We start from the raw sequence: 12386 nt of genomic DNA on the forward strand, positions 1-12386 counted from the left end.
AGGGGGATGCACTGTGCCCGGGGGGAGGGAGCGCGCCCTATCCACAGGGGGATGCACTGTGCCCGGGGGGAGGGAGCGCGCCCTATCCACAGGGGGAATGCACTGTGCCCGGGGGGAGGGAGCACGCCCTATCCACGGGGGTGATGCACTGTGCCCGGGGGGAGGGAGCACGCCCTATCCACGGGGGTGATGCACTGTGCCCGGGGGGAGGGAGCACACCCTATCCACAGGGGTGATGCACTGTACCCGGTGGGAGGGGGCGCGCCCTATCCATAGGGGTGATGCACTGTGCCCGGGGGGAAGGAGCACGCCCTATCCACAGGGGTGATGCACTGTGCCCGGGGGGAGGGAGCACACCCTATCCACGAGGGGATGCACTGTGCCCGGGGAGGGAGCGCCCTATCCACCACAGGGGATGCACTGTGCCCAGGGGGAGGGAGCACGCCCTATCCACCACAGGGGATGCACTGTGCCCGGGGGGAGGGGGAGCTCGCCCTATGCACGGGGGGCTGCACTGTGCCCGGGGGAGGAGCACACCCTATGCACGGGGATGCACTGTGCCCGGGGAGGAGCACGCCCTATCCACGGGGATGCACTGTGCCCGGGGAGAGGGGAGCACGCCCTATGCACGGGGATGCACTGTGCCCGGGAGGGGCACGCCCTATCCACGGGGATGCACTGTGCCCGGGGGAGGAGCGCCCTATCCACGGGGGTGATGCATTGTGCCCGGGGGGAGGGAGCACGCCCTATCCACAGGGGGATGCACTGTGCCCGGGGGGAGGGAGCGCGCCCTATCCACGGGGGGATGCACTGTGAACGGGGGGAGGGAGCACGCCCTACCCCCCACCGGGGATGCACTGGACCCGGCGGGAGGGGGCGCGCCCGATCCCCGGGGGTGATGCACTGTGCCCGGGGGGAGGGAGCACACCCTATCCACCATAGGGGATGCACTGTATCCGGTGGGAGGGGGCACGCCCTATCCACAGGGGTGATGCACTGTGCCCGGGGAGGCGCGCCCTATCCACGGGGATGCACTGTACCCTATCCACGGGGATGCACTGTACCCGGGGAAGGAGCACGCCCTATCCACGGGGGGATGCACTGTGCCCGGGGGGAGGGAGCACGCCCTATCCACGGGGGGATGCACTGTGCCCGGGGGGAGGGAGCGCGCCCTATCCATGGGGGTGATGCACTGTGCCCGGGGGGAGGGAGCGCGCCCTATCCACAACAGGGGATGCACTGTGCCCGGGGGGAGGGAGCGCGCCCTATCCACCACAGGGGATGCACTGGGCCCGAGGGGAGGGGGCGCGCCCTATCCACCACAGGGGATGCACTGTACCCGGGGGCAGGGGGCATGCCATATCCACCGGGGGGGTGTGCACTGTACACCGTGCCGGGGGCACCACGCCGTGCCGGGAGGAGGGGATGGGGACCACGCCGTGCCGGGAGGGTGGGGAGGAGGCACGCCGCCGTGTTGGGGTGGGGAGAGGGACCACGCAATGCCTGGAATGAGCGGGGGCACCATGCCGTACCTGGGTGGGGAGAGGAGAGGGGACGGGGACCACGCCATGCCGGGAGGAGGGGGCACCACGCCATGCCGGGAGGAGGGGAGGGGGGCACGACGCTGTGCCAGGGAGGGGACGGGGGCACCATGCCGTACCTGGGAGGGGAGAGGAGAGGGGACCACACTGTGCCTGGGAGGGGAGGGGGGCACCACGCCGTGCCAGGGAGGAGGGGGCACAATGCCGTGCCGGGGAGGGGAGGGGGACCACGCCGTGCCGGGAGGGGAGGGGGCACCACGCCGTGCCAGGGAGGGGAGGGGGGCACAATGCCGTGCCAGGGAGGGGACGGGGGCACCACGCCGTGCCGGGGAGGGGACGGGGGCACGACGCTGTGCCAGGAGGGACGGGGGCACCATGCCGCACCTGGGAGGGGAGAGGAGAGGGACCACACTGTGCCTGGGAGGAGGGGGCACCACGCCGTGCCAGGGAGGGGTGGGGGCACAATGCCGTGCCGGGAGGAGAGGGGACCACGCCGTGCCGGGAGGAGGGGGCACCACGCCGTGCCAGGGTGGGGAGGGGGGCACAATGCCGTGCCTGGGAGGGGAGGGGACCACGCCGTGCCGGGGAGGGGAAGGGGGCACGACGCTGTGCCAGGGAGGGGACGGGGGCACCATGCCGTACCTGGGAGGGGAGAGGAGAGGGGACCACACTGTGCCTGGGAGGGGAGGGGGGCACCACGCCGTGCCAGGGAGGGGAGGGGGGGCACCACGCCGTGCCAGGGAGGGGAGGGGAGGGGGGCAGAACGCCGTGCCAGGGAGGGGACGGGGGGACCACGCCGTGCCAGGAGAGGTGGGTTAGGGGAGTGTCTTGGGTCGGGGCAGGAGGAATCGTGCGCCGGCTTGGTGGAGGGGGCTGGTGCCCCCGCCTGGCGGCCAGGACACATCTCAGGGTCTGTTGTGTGTCCTCAGAGTACAAGCGAGCCCGCCATGAGATAAAGAAGAAATCCTCTGACACGCTGAAGCTGCAGAAGAAGGCCCGCAAAGGTAAGAGCCCTGCCTGCCCCCTTCTCCCCCCCCGCCGAGTGCCCACGCCGGGAGGGCAGCCTGCCCCTCCATGAGCTATGGGCCTGCCCCTTTGTGGGGGTCTCATCTGCTTTCACACCCAAGCAAGGCTGGGCTGGGCTGGGTCAGGCAGGGCTGCCCAGAGGATTCAGGGGGCCTGGGGCCTTCGGCGGCGGGTCCCGGAGCGGAAGGCCCCCCCGCCGCCGAATTGCAGCCGAAGACCCGGAGCGGAAGAAGCTCTGGGGGCCCGGGCCCCGCGAGAGTTTTCCAGGGGCCCCCGGAGCAAGTGAAGGACCCCGCTCCAGGGGCCCTGAAAAACTCTCGTGGGGGCCCCTGTGGGGCCCGGGGCAAATTGCCCCACTTGCCCCCCCCTCTGGGCAGCCCTGGGGTCAGGTATGGCTGGAGAGGCCCTGGTGCCCCATGGCTCTAGGGGGTCCCTGTGCTGCCTTCGACTTGAGACCTTCCCTGAGGCCGGGGGCTCTGATGGGGAGGGAGTAGTCAGGACCCCAGTTCATGGTCTCCCCTCCAAGGCAGCACAGAGACCCCAGTGCCACCTGGGCATCCTGGCTCGGGGTTGAGCGTACATGCGAGCTCCTCGTCCTGCTAGCTACGTTCCAGCTCAGACCATGACACCTGCCTCCCTCCGCAGCTTGAGCTGGGACCAGGATTCTTCTTCCCGCTCCTCCCCCAGGGTTGCGGTACGTGTGCTGTGAAGCAGCCAGTCTGCTCCGCCCCAGAGTTGGCTGCATTCTGTTGTAGCTCACAGGGCAGTGGGGAGGTTTAATTAACAAGTGCTGCCGCCATTAGTGCTCCTGGGGCAGAGGGTGGCAGACCAGCCTAGTTCTAAGGTGTTGGAAAGGTGGCTTTGATGCTGACAATGGGGATCCATCTTGGGGGTTTGTGGGGCTCAGTGACAAGGTTCAGTGGGTGAACAAGCCTGCTGCATTCACCACGCCCTGTGGCCGTGCCCCCAGCACAGTCTCTGCCCCTGGGTCCCATCAGAGGAATCCTGCGGTGCAGATGGCCATGGGGAGCAGTCGCAAATGAAGTAGGACGCGCTGGGAGGGTTCCAGGTGGGCTGGGAAGGGCAGGGAGTGGGGATCCGGCTGGCACCGATGAGCAGGGCCGGCTTTATGACCCGCGGGGCCTGATTAGAATACTCGGCGGCGGGGCACCCGCTCCAGGTTTTCCCCGCCACCGAAATACCACCGAAAGCCCCCGGAGCAGGGCCCCATTAGGGGCGGGGCCCGATTCTGGGGAATCAGGTGACTCAGCGTAAAGCCGGCCCTGCCGCTGAGCACTGCGTGTGAGGAAGTTCAGGCTGGGCAGTCCCAGCCGGGCGCTCGCAGGGCACTGCGTGAGGACGTTGTCAGAAGGATTTTGCTGGGCATGACAGAGCATTGCTCAGCACAGGGTTCAGTGGCAGATCAGTGCTACGCAGGCTCGTTGGAGCCGGGGACCCCGTGGGCGCCGACCCCCAGCTGGGGCCTGTGGCGTTACCGCAATGATAAGACCCAACAGCGCCCCTAAATACCCTCTCCAAAGGCTCCCCGCAGGGAAAGGTGGCCCAATTCCCTCCCTGCAGGCACCCAGGGGTGGGGGCGGATCACACAGTCCAGCCACTCCCCCCAGCTCCCTTCAATTCCTCACGCTCCAACCCAACACACAAGGAGTTAACACCCCCGCCCGCCCCTCACACACACACGCAGGATGGGGGCATGCCAGGGGCCCACAGGTGTCTGAGCCATGTCTGGGAAGGGGGGACTGACCTGCCGGCCCTGGGGGTGGGGGGCAGCGTGTCCGGAGGTCAGCCTGGCTTTCACACATTCTCTCTGTCTCTCTCTCTCCTCTTTCCTCCCTTCCACATCCTTCCTGTAGAGCTACTTGGTAAGTCAATCGGTGCGAGCCAGCTCCCCCCCGCCCTCCCCTGTGACCTGCGCTTCCTTTAGCTAATCAGGCCAGGTCTCCCCTCTGCCTGAGCTCGAAATGAAACGAACCCCAGTCAGACCGCACTGGCCTGGGCCGCTGCCAGACCCAGGCCTTCCCTGCCTGCCTCTCGGGCTGGGCGTGGAGCCTCGATCTCTGGGGGGCTGCGGCAAGGCACTGGCTCCAGAGCCTGGTCCAGGGGCTGGCGGGATCCCCACTCCAGCTCTTCACTCCGGCCATTGAGCCCCCGTTCCCGGCGGCTTGGCTCTGGGCTTTGGGGCTGGCCAGACGGGATCCAGGTCCAGATTCCAAGCTGCCACAGACGTGGCCAGGGGGCTGATTCGGACCCGTCTCTCCTGCGCCCCGGCAGGCCCTCTCTGGCGCTCTGCCTCCTGCCTGGTGCCCCCGGTCTCAGCACTCACCCACCGCACGTTTGCATCTCGCCACCTCCTGGCCTGATTAGCCTCTTGACTGTTTCATCCTGGGAACTCCTTGTGTCACCATCTTTCTCCTCCGTTGCCCTGGTCTTTCCGCCGGCCAAGCCTCCCGGTCGTCCGGCTTTACCCTCTCTTCATGGGAATCGCAGGGGGCGGTGGCTTGGTGGAACTCCATGGGGTTCATGTCCCCAACGCCGCCCTGGGCCCCCTCATATCCATGATTGGGGGAACCCATGCGCAAGAGAGAGCCCCGCACCCAGTGCGCAGCCTGGTCTGCTTGGATCAAGCCTTTGAGCTGGGATTGGTCATCTCCACAGGCTGCCCCTACAGAGTGAGGCTGGGGTAGATGCCATCTGCTCTGTTTCATGCAGGTGGCACCGTGGCCCCTAAGCAGGGAAGCTGGGGGCCCCGCCCACCTAAAGCGCTCACTCCGCGGCTCCTCTTCGCTTGGCTTGCTCTGTCTGTGCATGTGTGTTTCATCTTCCCACCCTGGACTAACGCCCGGGCACTCCTGCGCCCACTGCATGGGTCACATCCTGCCCCCATTGGACGAACTGATTCACCCAAACCTCGCAGCTCTCCACATTCCACTGGCTTGTGCCTTCCTCCAGCCACAAGATGAGCAAATTCCTCCCCGGCGCAACTCCAGGGCTTTGGTGGGGCTGCCCCAGGGATGAATTTAGACCCATGTTGTTAAATGTGATGTTGGGAGGGATCGGGGGGGGGATCCAGCAAGGGAAACTCCTGCAAGGTGAGTGTGAAACTGACATGGACTGGGGAGGGCTGGGGTGGGGGCTGGGAGGAGGAGGATACTGATCTGTTTGCAGAGCCAGCGTGCCAGGTTATGACACTGGTCCGGTTGCTATGTCCAGCTGGACAAAGCAGGGCTCTGCATCTGCCATCCTGAAGCAAAACCCCAGGGTTGGTTGGGTAGGGCTGGAGCCTGACATGGAGGCCAGACCTTGCAGGTGAGGATGGGGCTTTCTGCTGCATGACCCAGCCTCTGGGTCAGCTCGACCGCCTCCTGCTGGGGCCCACACAGAGAGAGGTTCAGAGCGCTGAGCTGGCGAGGGCAGCGGGGATACTGGTCAGCTGCTGCCTCTGCTGTGGAATCCACAAGAGAAAGAAGCCAGTGGAGGGGCCCATGGAGCCTGGAGATCTCTGAACCCAGCAGATGGAGAAAGCACCTTTCCCTGTCCTACGGTTCTTTTCTAGCACTGTAGCTAGGAACAAGCTGAGCGACGTCCTTCCCTGGGGCAGCTCCACTGACCGGCCAGATGGCACATGGCCTGTTGTGTCTGTCATGGTGGATGATTAGCCCAGGAGCTCACCCGCAGCCTCCTTGTTTGGGCAGAGGGGCTCCTCCGTAGGCCTCGGGAAGGACTCCAGAGCTGTATTGCCCCATGGGGATCCTGAGCAAAGCCAGCCACTGGCTTTTTTCTGTGCTGATTCCCCCTTGCGTAGCCAGACGTGGCATCCCTCAGTGAGCCCAGAGCAGCCCAGCAGAGGGGGGTTCTCACAGCAGGCTGTGTCTCAGGAGAGCCCTTGACATGCTGGCAGGAGGCTTGTTGGAGTTACTCTACTTTCCGGTCCTTGAGGGGCTTCCCCACAAGTGACCTGGCGCTGGGTGTTCAGCGGGCCTGGGGTTGCATGGCGGGCTGCCTGCAGCGGGGGAGCTCGTTCCGCAGTTTGTAAGCTGTAATCATCAGCAATCTGGTAGCAGTCGCCCTAAACGCTCTGCGAGATGCTGTACTGGCGGCTGCTCGGGTGAAATTCTGCAGTGTTTCGCCCAAGGGCTGACGTCTCCCACTGCCTGCCTCAGTTTCACAGCAGCAGAGCATGGAAGAGGGACAATCTCTGGGAGGCAGCAGGTTCGGGACCGGTGAGTGGAGAGGGGATGATGTCTCCGTGTCCTTGTCTCCTTGCAGGGAAGGGGGACCTACAGCCCCAGCTGGACAGTGCTCTCCAAGACGTCAATGACATGTACCTCCTGATGGAGGAGACCGAGAAGCAGGCTGTCCGCAAGGCCCTCATTGAGGAGCGGGGCCGCTTCTGCACCTTCATCACCTTTTTGCAGCCAGTGGTGGTAAGTGCCGCTGCCCCAGGCCTTCTGGGGAGGGGTGTGTTAGAGCCCAGCGGGCTGGCTTTCAAATCAACCAGCCAAGCAAGCCAGAAGCCAACCAGCTCCTGCTCTGGGTCCCCCAACAGCCACTTCCCCACTGCCCCCAACTGTCTCCCCAACACCAAACCCTCTCACAAGCGTGGAGGAACCCGCAGTCTCATCCTAGAGACGCGAGGAGGCAGGCTTCTGTGTCTCTGCGGCATCCCTCCCAACAGGACGTTTGGCCCGTCCTGCCCTCTGTAGAGGGAGACGGAGAGGCAGCCAAGCCAGGCCCTCTGCGCTGCTCAGTATAGGGGGGGACCCTCAAATGGGGGTCTCAGGGAAAACTGCCCTTCACCCAGGACAGGGTCTTTGGGGATCAGTGTGCGAGTCCCGTGAAAGCTGGGACCGTTGGGAGGTGTGAGCTAAGGTTAGGGTGACCAGCTAGCATGTGTGAAAAATTGGGAGGGAGGGAGGGAGGGCATTCAAGATGCTAGGAGACGTTTGACAAGAGTAGGGAAGTTAGCCCGTGTCCTGGCCCCTTCCAGCGGGGCAGTTACAACCTGCCCTCTACAACCTGATTCCCCAGGGCCTTTAGCATGAACCGGACGTGTTCTTCTTTTCCCTTCTTGTTCCTATGCTGCTGCGCGGTGCTGCCGGCCCCGTTACGGCAGCTGCTGGCATTGTTCTCCCCCCGAGCTGGCGGCACTTCCATGGGCGGGGGGGGGAGGGGGGAGAGACGTGCCCTCCCAGTACGTATCTAGGTGCTGGCCTTTCTCAGCTTGCCAGGAACCACGCATGGCAGTGGCTGATACCCATCAGTTTTATTGTCCCATGTAATGGATTGGAACTGGCTGTGTTGGGTGTATGGTGACTGATGGATCGAGCTCCGTCCCCGGCTGCAGAGCTCCGAGGCGAAATGCCAAGGAGGCGAATGCTGGAGGGGTTGACGTTAGCCCCTCCCTGGTTGCGGATCTCCTGGAGCTGTGCTGCCAGGAGGGTTCTGGTGGCGGGGGAAAGGACAGTTGCTCCATGGAGTGGCTGGGAATTTGCCAGGCACAGCCCTCAATGCTCCTGCTTCTCCCCAGGAGGCCAGACGGTCCCACTTCACTCGGGGGCTGGTGCAATGGCAGGTTCCAGTTACACTTCCAGAGCCAAATCCTCCACTGATGTAAACCAACGCCCCTCCCTTGGCTTTGCGAGTGGGGCTGGGATCCGGATTCTCTTTACTTCGCTGGGGTTTTGCCAAGTAGGGGCTGATGAGCTACTCTGGCTGCCCCACCTCTCTGATGCTGGGTCTTGCAGACGTTCTGCTTGGGGGGCTGGCAGAACAGTCAGGGCCAGCCGGCTGGCAGGCAGAGCGGGTTTCACTGCTGACTTGGAGGAAGCCAAGCAGGGCAGGAAGGGAAGGGGAGCGCCCTGGTTCCCATGGCACCGACTGCTGATGCTGCCTCCTCCTGCCACTCAGACTGGAGAGATCACCATGCTGGGAGAGATCACTCACCTGCAGGGCATCATGGAGGACCTGGTGGTGCTGACTGCAGAGCCGCACAAGCTGCCCCCTGCCAGCGAGCAGGTGAGGGGCGCAGGGACAGGTTGTGTGGGGTGGGGAGGGAGTGCATGGGTGGGGGATGGGAATGTTCGCGGGGGGGATATTTCCGGAAGGAGAGACAGCAGCATGTCCACTGGCAGCAGAGAGCAGCTGGCCCCGACAGCGCTAACCCAGATGTCCATCGGGGGTCTTGCTGGAGGGAGGGGAGAGGAACAGAAGCACTTGGTTATAAATCAGCAGTTTCATCGATTCATAGATGCCAAGGCCAGAAAGGACCATTGCAATCACCTAGCCCAGTAGTTCCCAAACTTTAACAACCCGTGAACCCCTTTCACGAAAATATCAAATCTCACAAACTCCCTCCTAAAAATGAATATCTCCAGGGATTTTCTCCCTTATCTGAGTATAAATGATAGAAGCAGTGATCTTGGAAATAATTTGTTTTTTTATTACACGCTTATTACACACTATTTATTATAACATTATTATTTATCATTTCAGTATTAATTTTATTACATTATGAAAATGACAACACTCTTCCAAGATTTCACTTTTGTAGCTCGTATCACTGATTAAGCCTCCTACATGTTTCATCAAGGAGTACCCGACGTGAAACAGCAGGAAGGTATTTAAGGCTCCAACGCAATTAGAGTTCCTCCCACAAGCATTCGGGTCTTGAGCAGTCCAGGAAAACAACGCAGGACTACAAAAAAGCTTAAACCTGTTCTGCCAGGAAGTCATGTCATGGGGCTCGGGATGCCACCCCCCACACCCGGGGTTCCTAGGGAAGGCTCTGTCCACCATTACAGAATTTTTTCTGAGAACCCCCTGATACATTTCGCGAACCCCAGTTTGGGAACCACTGACCTAGCCTAACTGTGATGTTCCTCTCGTGTTATCCGGACTGGTGATCTGCTAGGTCACTCCAATCCTTGACACTGGGAGGCAGCCTGACCCTGCTCTGCTGTCAGAACCCCCACTCCTGGGCTGGTCACACACAGCCTCTGGCATGTCAGCTGCTCCTTGGATTGTGCAACCAAATGACACTAGCTAATATCTCCGGTCCCAGACACAACCCTAGGAACCTCCATCTTGCAGTGTCCAATTATGCCTGCTGGACACTACAGGCTTAAATGAGTTCATCAATTTAACAAAGAAATTGATATGTACAGTAACTCCTCACTTAACATTGTAGTTCTGTTCCTGAAAAATGTGAATTTAAGCGAAACAATGTTAAACGAATCCAATTTCCCCATAAGAATTAATGTAAATGAGTGGGTTCCGGGGAAATTTTTTTCACCAGACAAAAGACTATATTATATACACACACACAGAGTATAAGTTTTAAACAAACAATTTAATACTGGTACGCAGTGATGATGATTGTGAAGCTTGGTTGAGGTGGAGGAGTCAGAGGGTGGGATATTTCCCAGGGAATGCTTTACTGCTAAATGAACTAGCAATTGACTGAGCCCTCAAGGGTTAACTCTCTCTCTACACAAGGCAGCAGGAATGGAGGGAGATATGCGCATTTCCCTTAAGTACACTGCCTTGTTAATTAGCTCAGCTTGCTGATAAACAGCTGCTGCAAGCTCCCTCCGTCCTGAGTCCTGGTCTGTCCCCCCTGCTCTAGGGAAGATGTGGTAAGCGGGGGGCAGGGGGCAGGGGATACCCTGACATTAGCCCCCTCTTCCTTCCCTCCCCCCCACACAGCAAGCAGGAGTCTCGGGGAGCAGCTCCAAGGCAGAGGGCAGGAGCAGCACATGGCAGTGGGGGGAGGGACACAGCTGAACTGCAGGCAGCTGCTGCACAGAGAACTTAGGGGAGTAGGGAGCTGATGGGGGGCTGCTGGTCCACCCCGGTTCCAAGCCCCCACCAGCTAGCTGCAACGGGCTGCTCTTCCTGCAAGCAGTGGACAAAGCAGGCAGCTGCCAAAGGATGTTAGAAGGGAGCATTGCACAACTTTAAATGAGCATGGTCCCTAATTGATCAGCAATGAAACAACTTTAACCGGGACGACTTTAAGTGAGGAGTTCCTGTAACCAGTCACTGGCTTTTGTTTCCCTCCAGTGCTCCCCTCTGTGTGGGCTCTTAATTTAATCATGTTTCTGGAATTTTAGTGCCTCAGGATCTGGCAAGATAGGGGTCCAGGGGGATCCTGCACATTGGCTGGCCCCCTGGGGAGTGGTCTCCCAACCCCAGGACTGACATATACAGAACATCCAGCTCCCTTTTGGGGGTTACCCAGTGTTCCCCCTCCCAGCACTGAGTCCTTCCCTGCCCCCTAGAGGGCTCTGATCTGTGCTCTCTGGGCCAGGTGTGTTTACCCTTTGATCAGATGCACCTTTTCCCAGCAGCTTTCCCATAATTGCTCTCTGTGTCTCACCAGCCTGGGGGAGGACACCCCCTTCTCTGTCAGCTGGGACATTTGTTTTCTCACAAACTACCACCTGGCAACTTCCTGGTCTCAACTCCTCTGCTGTCACAGGCGTTGGAGCTGCATCTTCATTTAAAGAGACACGGTTACTTCCCAAAAACGTCTCAGAAATAGCATCCTGAAAAACTGGGACCTGGACTGGGGTACCCTCTGCCCCCCTTTCTCTGTCCCTGAGAAGTCAGCTGTGTGACTGCCCCGCTGGAGGTCAGGTACACAGATCCTTCTCAAAACCTGGGTCACAGGCAGAGTGCCTGGGTGCACAGATGCTGACTCAGCCATTCTGTCCTGGGCTCCCTGCCCCAAGTGACTAGTGAGGAGACATTCTGCACCCCCACAATTCCTTCCCCAGCTTCCTCCTCTGGGTCTCCTCCTAAGACACATTTCTCTGGGCTCCCTAGGAAGGGCTCTATCCCTGGTTCATTGGCAAAACTCTGCCAGCTAACAACTGGGACAATTTCCTTCATCATGGACAACCCCTGTCCTGCCCCCACGCCTGAGGGCATGTTGCCTTCTGCAGGAAAGTAGCTAGTCTCAGCCCCTCCCATACTTGGAAGCACCCTGCTTCCCTTTGTGACAGAGTCACAGGAATCCTCACCCACCTCAGTGGTTTCTGAGATCCCATCACCCTTCTCTGGGCTCCCCTCTGGGACACATTTCTCTCTGCTCCCTAGTGCCGGGTTTGTTTCTGGTTCAGCTGCGACCTGCTGGCAGCTAACAACCACGACAGGCATCATACCCCCATCCCTTCCTGATGTGGTGTTGCCTCCAGCTGCAGTGCAGGAGTTGATCTCAACCACCCTCCCACCTGGAAGCATGTGGCTTCCCCCTGCTGCAGAAGAATCAAGGAGACTCTCGCCCCTTCTCTCAGCAGTTCCTGAGACCTTATCCTTTCCCTCAGGGGTCCCAGCATAAAACTCCCTCCTGCTGCAGGTAAATACTTTAACCTGAGCTATGCGGAAAAAATCATTACCAAGAAGCAGGTCAGCTAGGAGGTGTTCCATTACCCCCCCAGTCAAAACACTTTCCAACCTTCCCACACCACATGGATCTTAGCCAGTGGTACGAGGAACCTGCTTTCGCCCACCCCAACAATCTCTGCCATTTGGCCAGGTAACATACTGGCCTTTGGGACCATACGCTGCTTAACCAGAGAGATCTGGGCCCCTGTATCCCTCTGCCCCAAGCATTCCCTGCCATTAATTTTGACAACCTTAACATGGTCCATATCTGGGTCTGCAGAGTCTAATCTCACAAAACTAATATGCCAGGTTTCGATTGCTTGGGGGGTTCTGTGTGAGGACAGCAGAACTGACATGAGCTATTGGTTGCCTGCTTCCGCCTAGTACAGGGCATTTATTCCTCAGGTGATC

At 60.6% G+C, this 12386-nt stretch overlaps 1 protein-coding gene across 10 annotated transcripts in view; it reads left to right on the forward strand.

Moving 5' to 3' along the window:
• The window catches only part of MTSS2 (MTSS I-BAR domain containing 2), a 96488-nt gene that overhangs the window by 62067 nt on the left and 22035 nt on the right, over window positions 1-12386 (forward strand). For 7 of the 10 annotated variants that reach the window (XM_039502759.1, XM_039502764.1, XM_039502763.1 and 4 more), the window contains exons 6-9: window positions 2471-2545; window positions 4442-4450; window positions 6855-7012; window positions 8496-8603. In XM_039502759.1, coding sequence (XP_039358693.1) covers window positions 2471-2545; window positions 4442-4450; window positions 6855-7012; window positions 8496-8603 — 350 coding nt within the window. The remainder of the gene's footprint in view (window positions 1-2470; window positions 2546-4441; window positions 4451-6854; window positions 7013-8495; window positions 8604-12386) is intronic. The other 3 variants (XM_039502761.1, XM_039502762.1, XM_039502768.1) reach the window with 1 other exon arrangement.

This window comes from Mauremys reevesii, linkage group 16 (assembly GCF_016161935.1).
Source record: "Mauremys reevesii isolate NIE-2019 linkage group 16, ASM1616193v1, whole genome shotgun sequence".
Lineage (NCBI taxonomy): Eukaryota > Metazoa > Chordata > Testudines > Geoemydidae > Mauremys > Mauremys reevesii.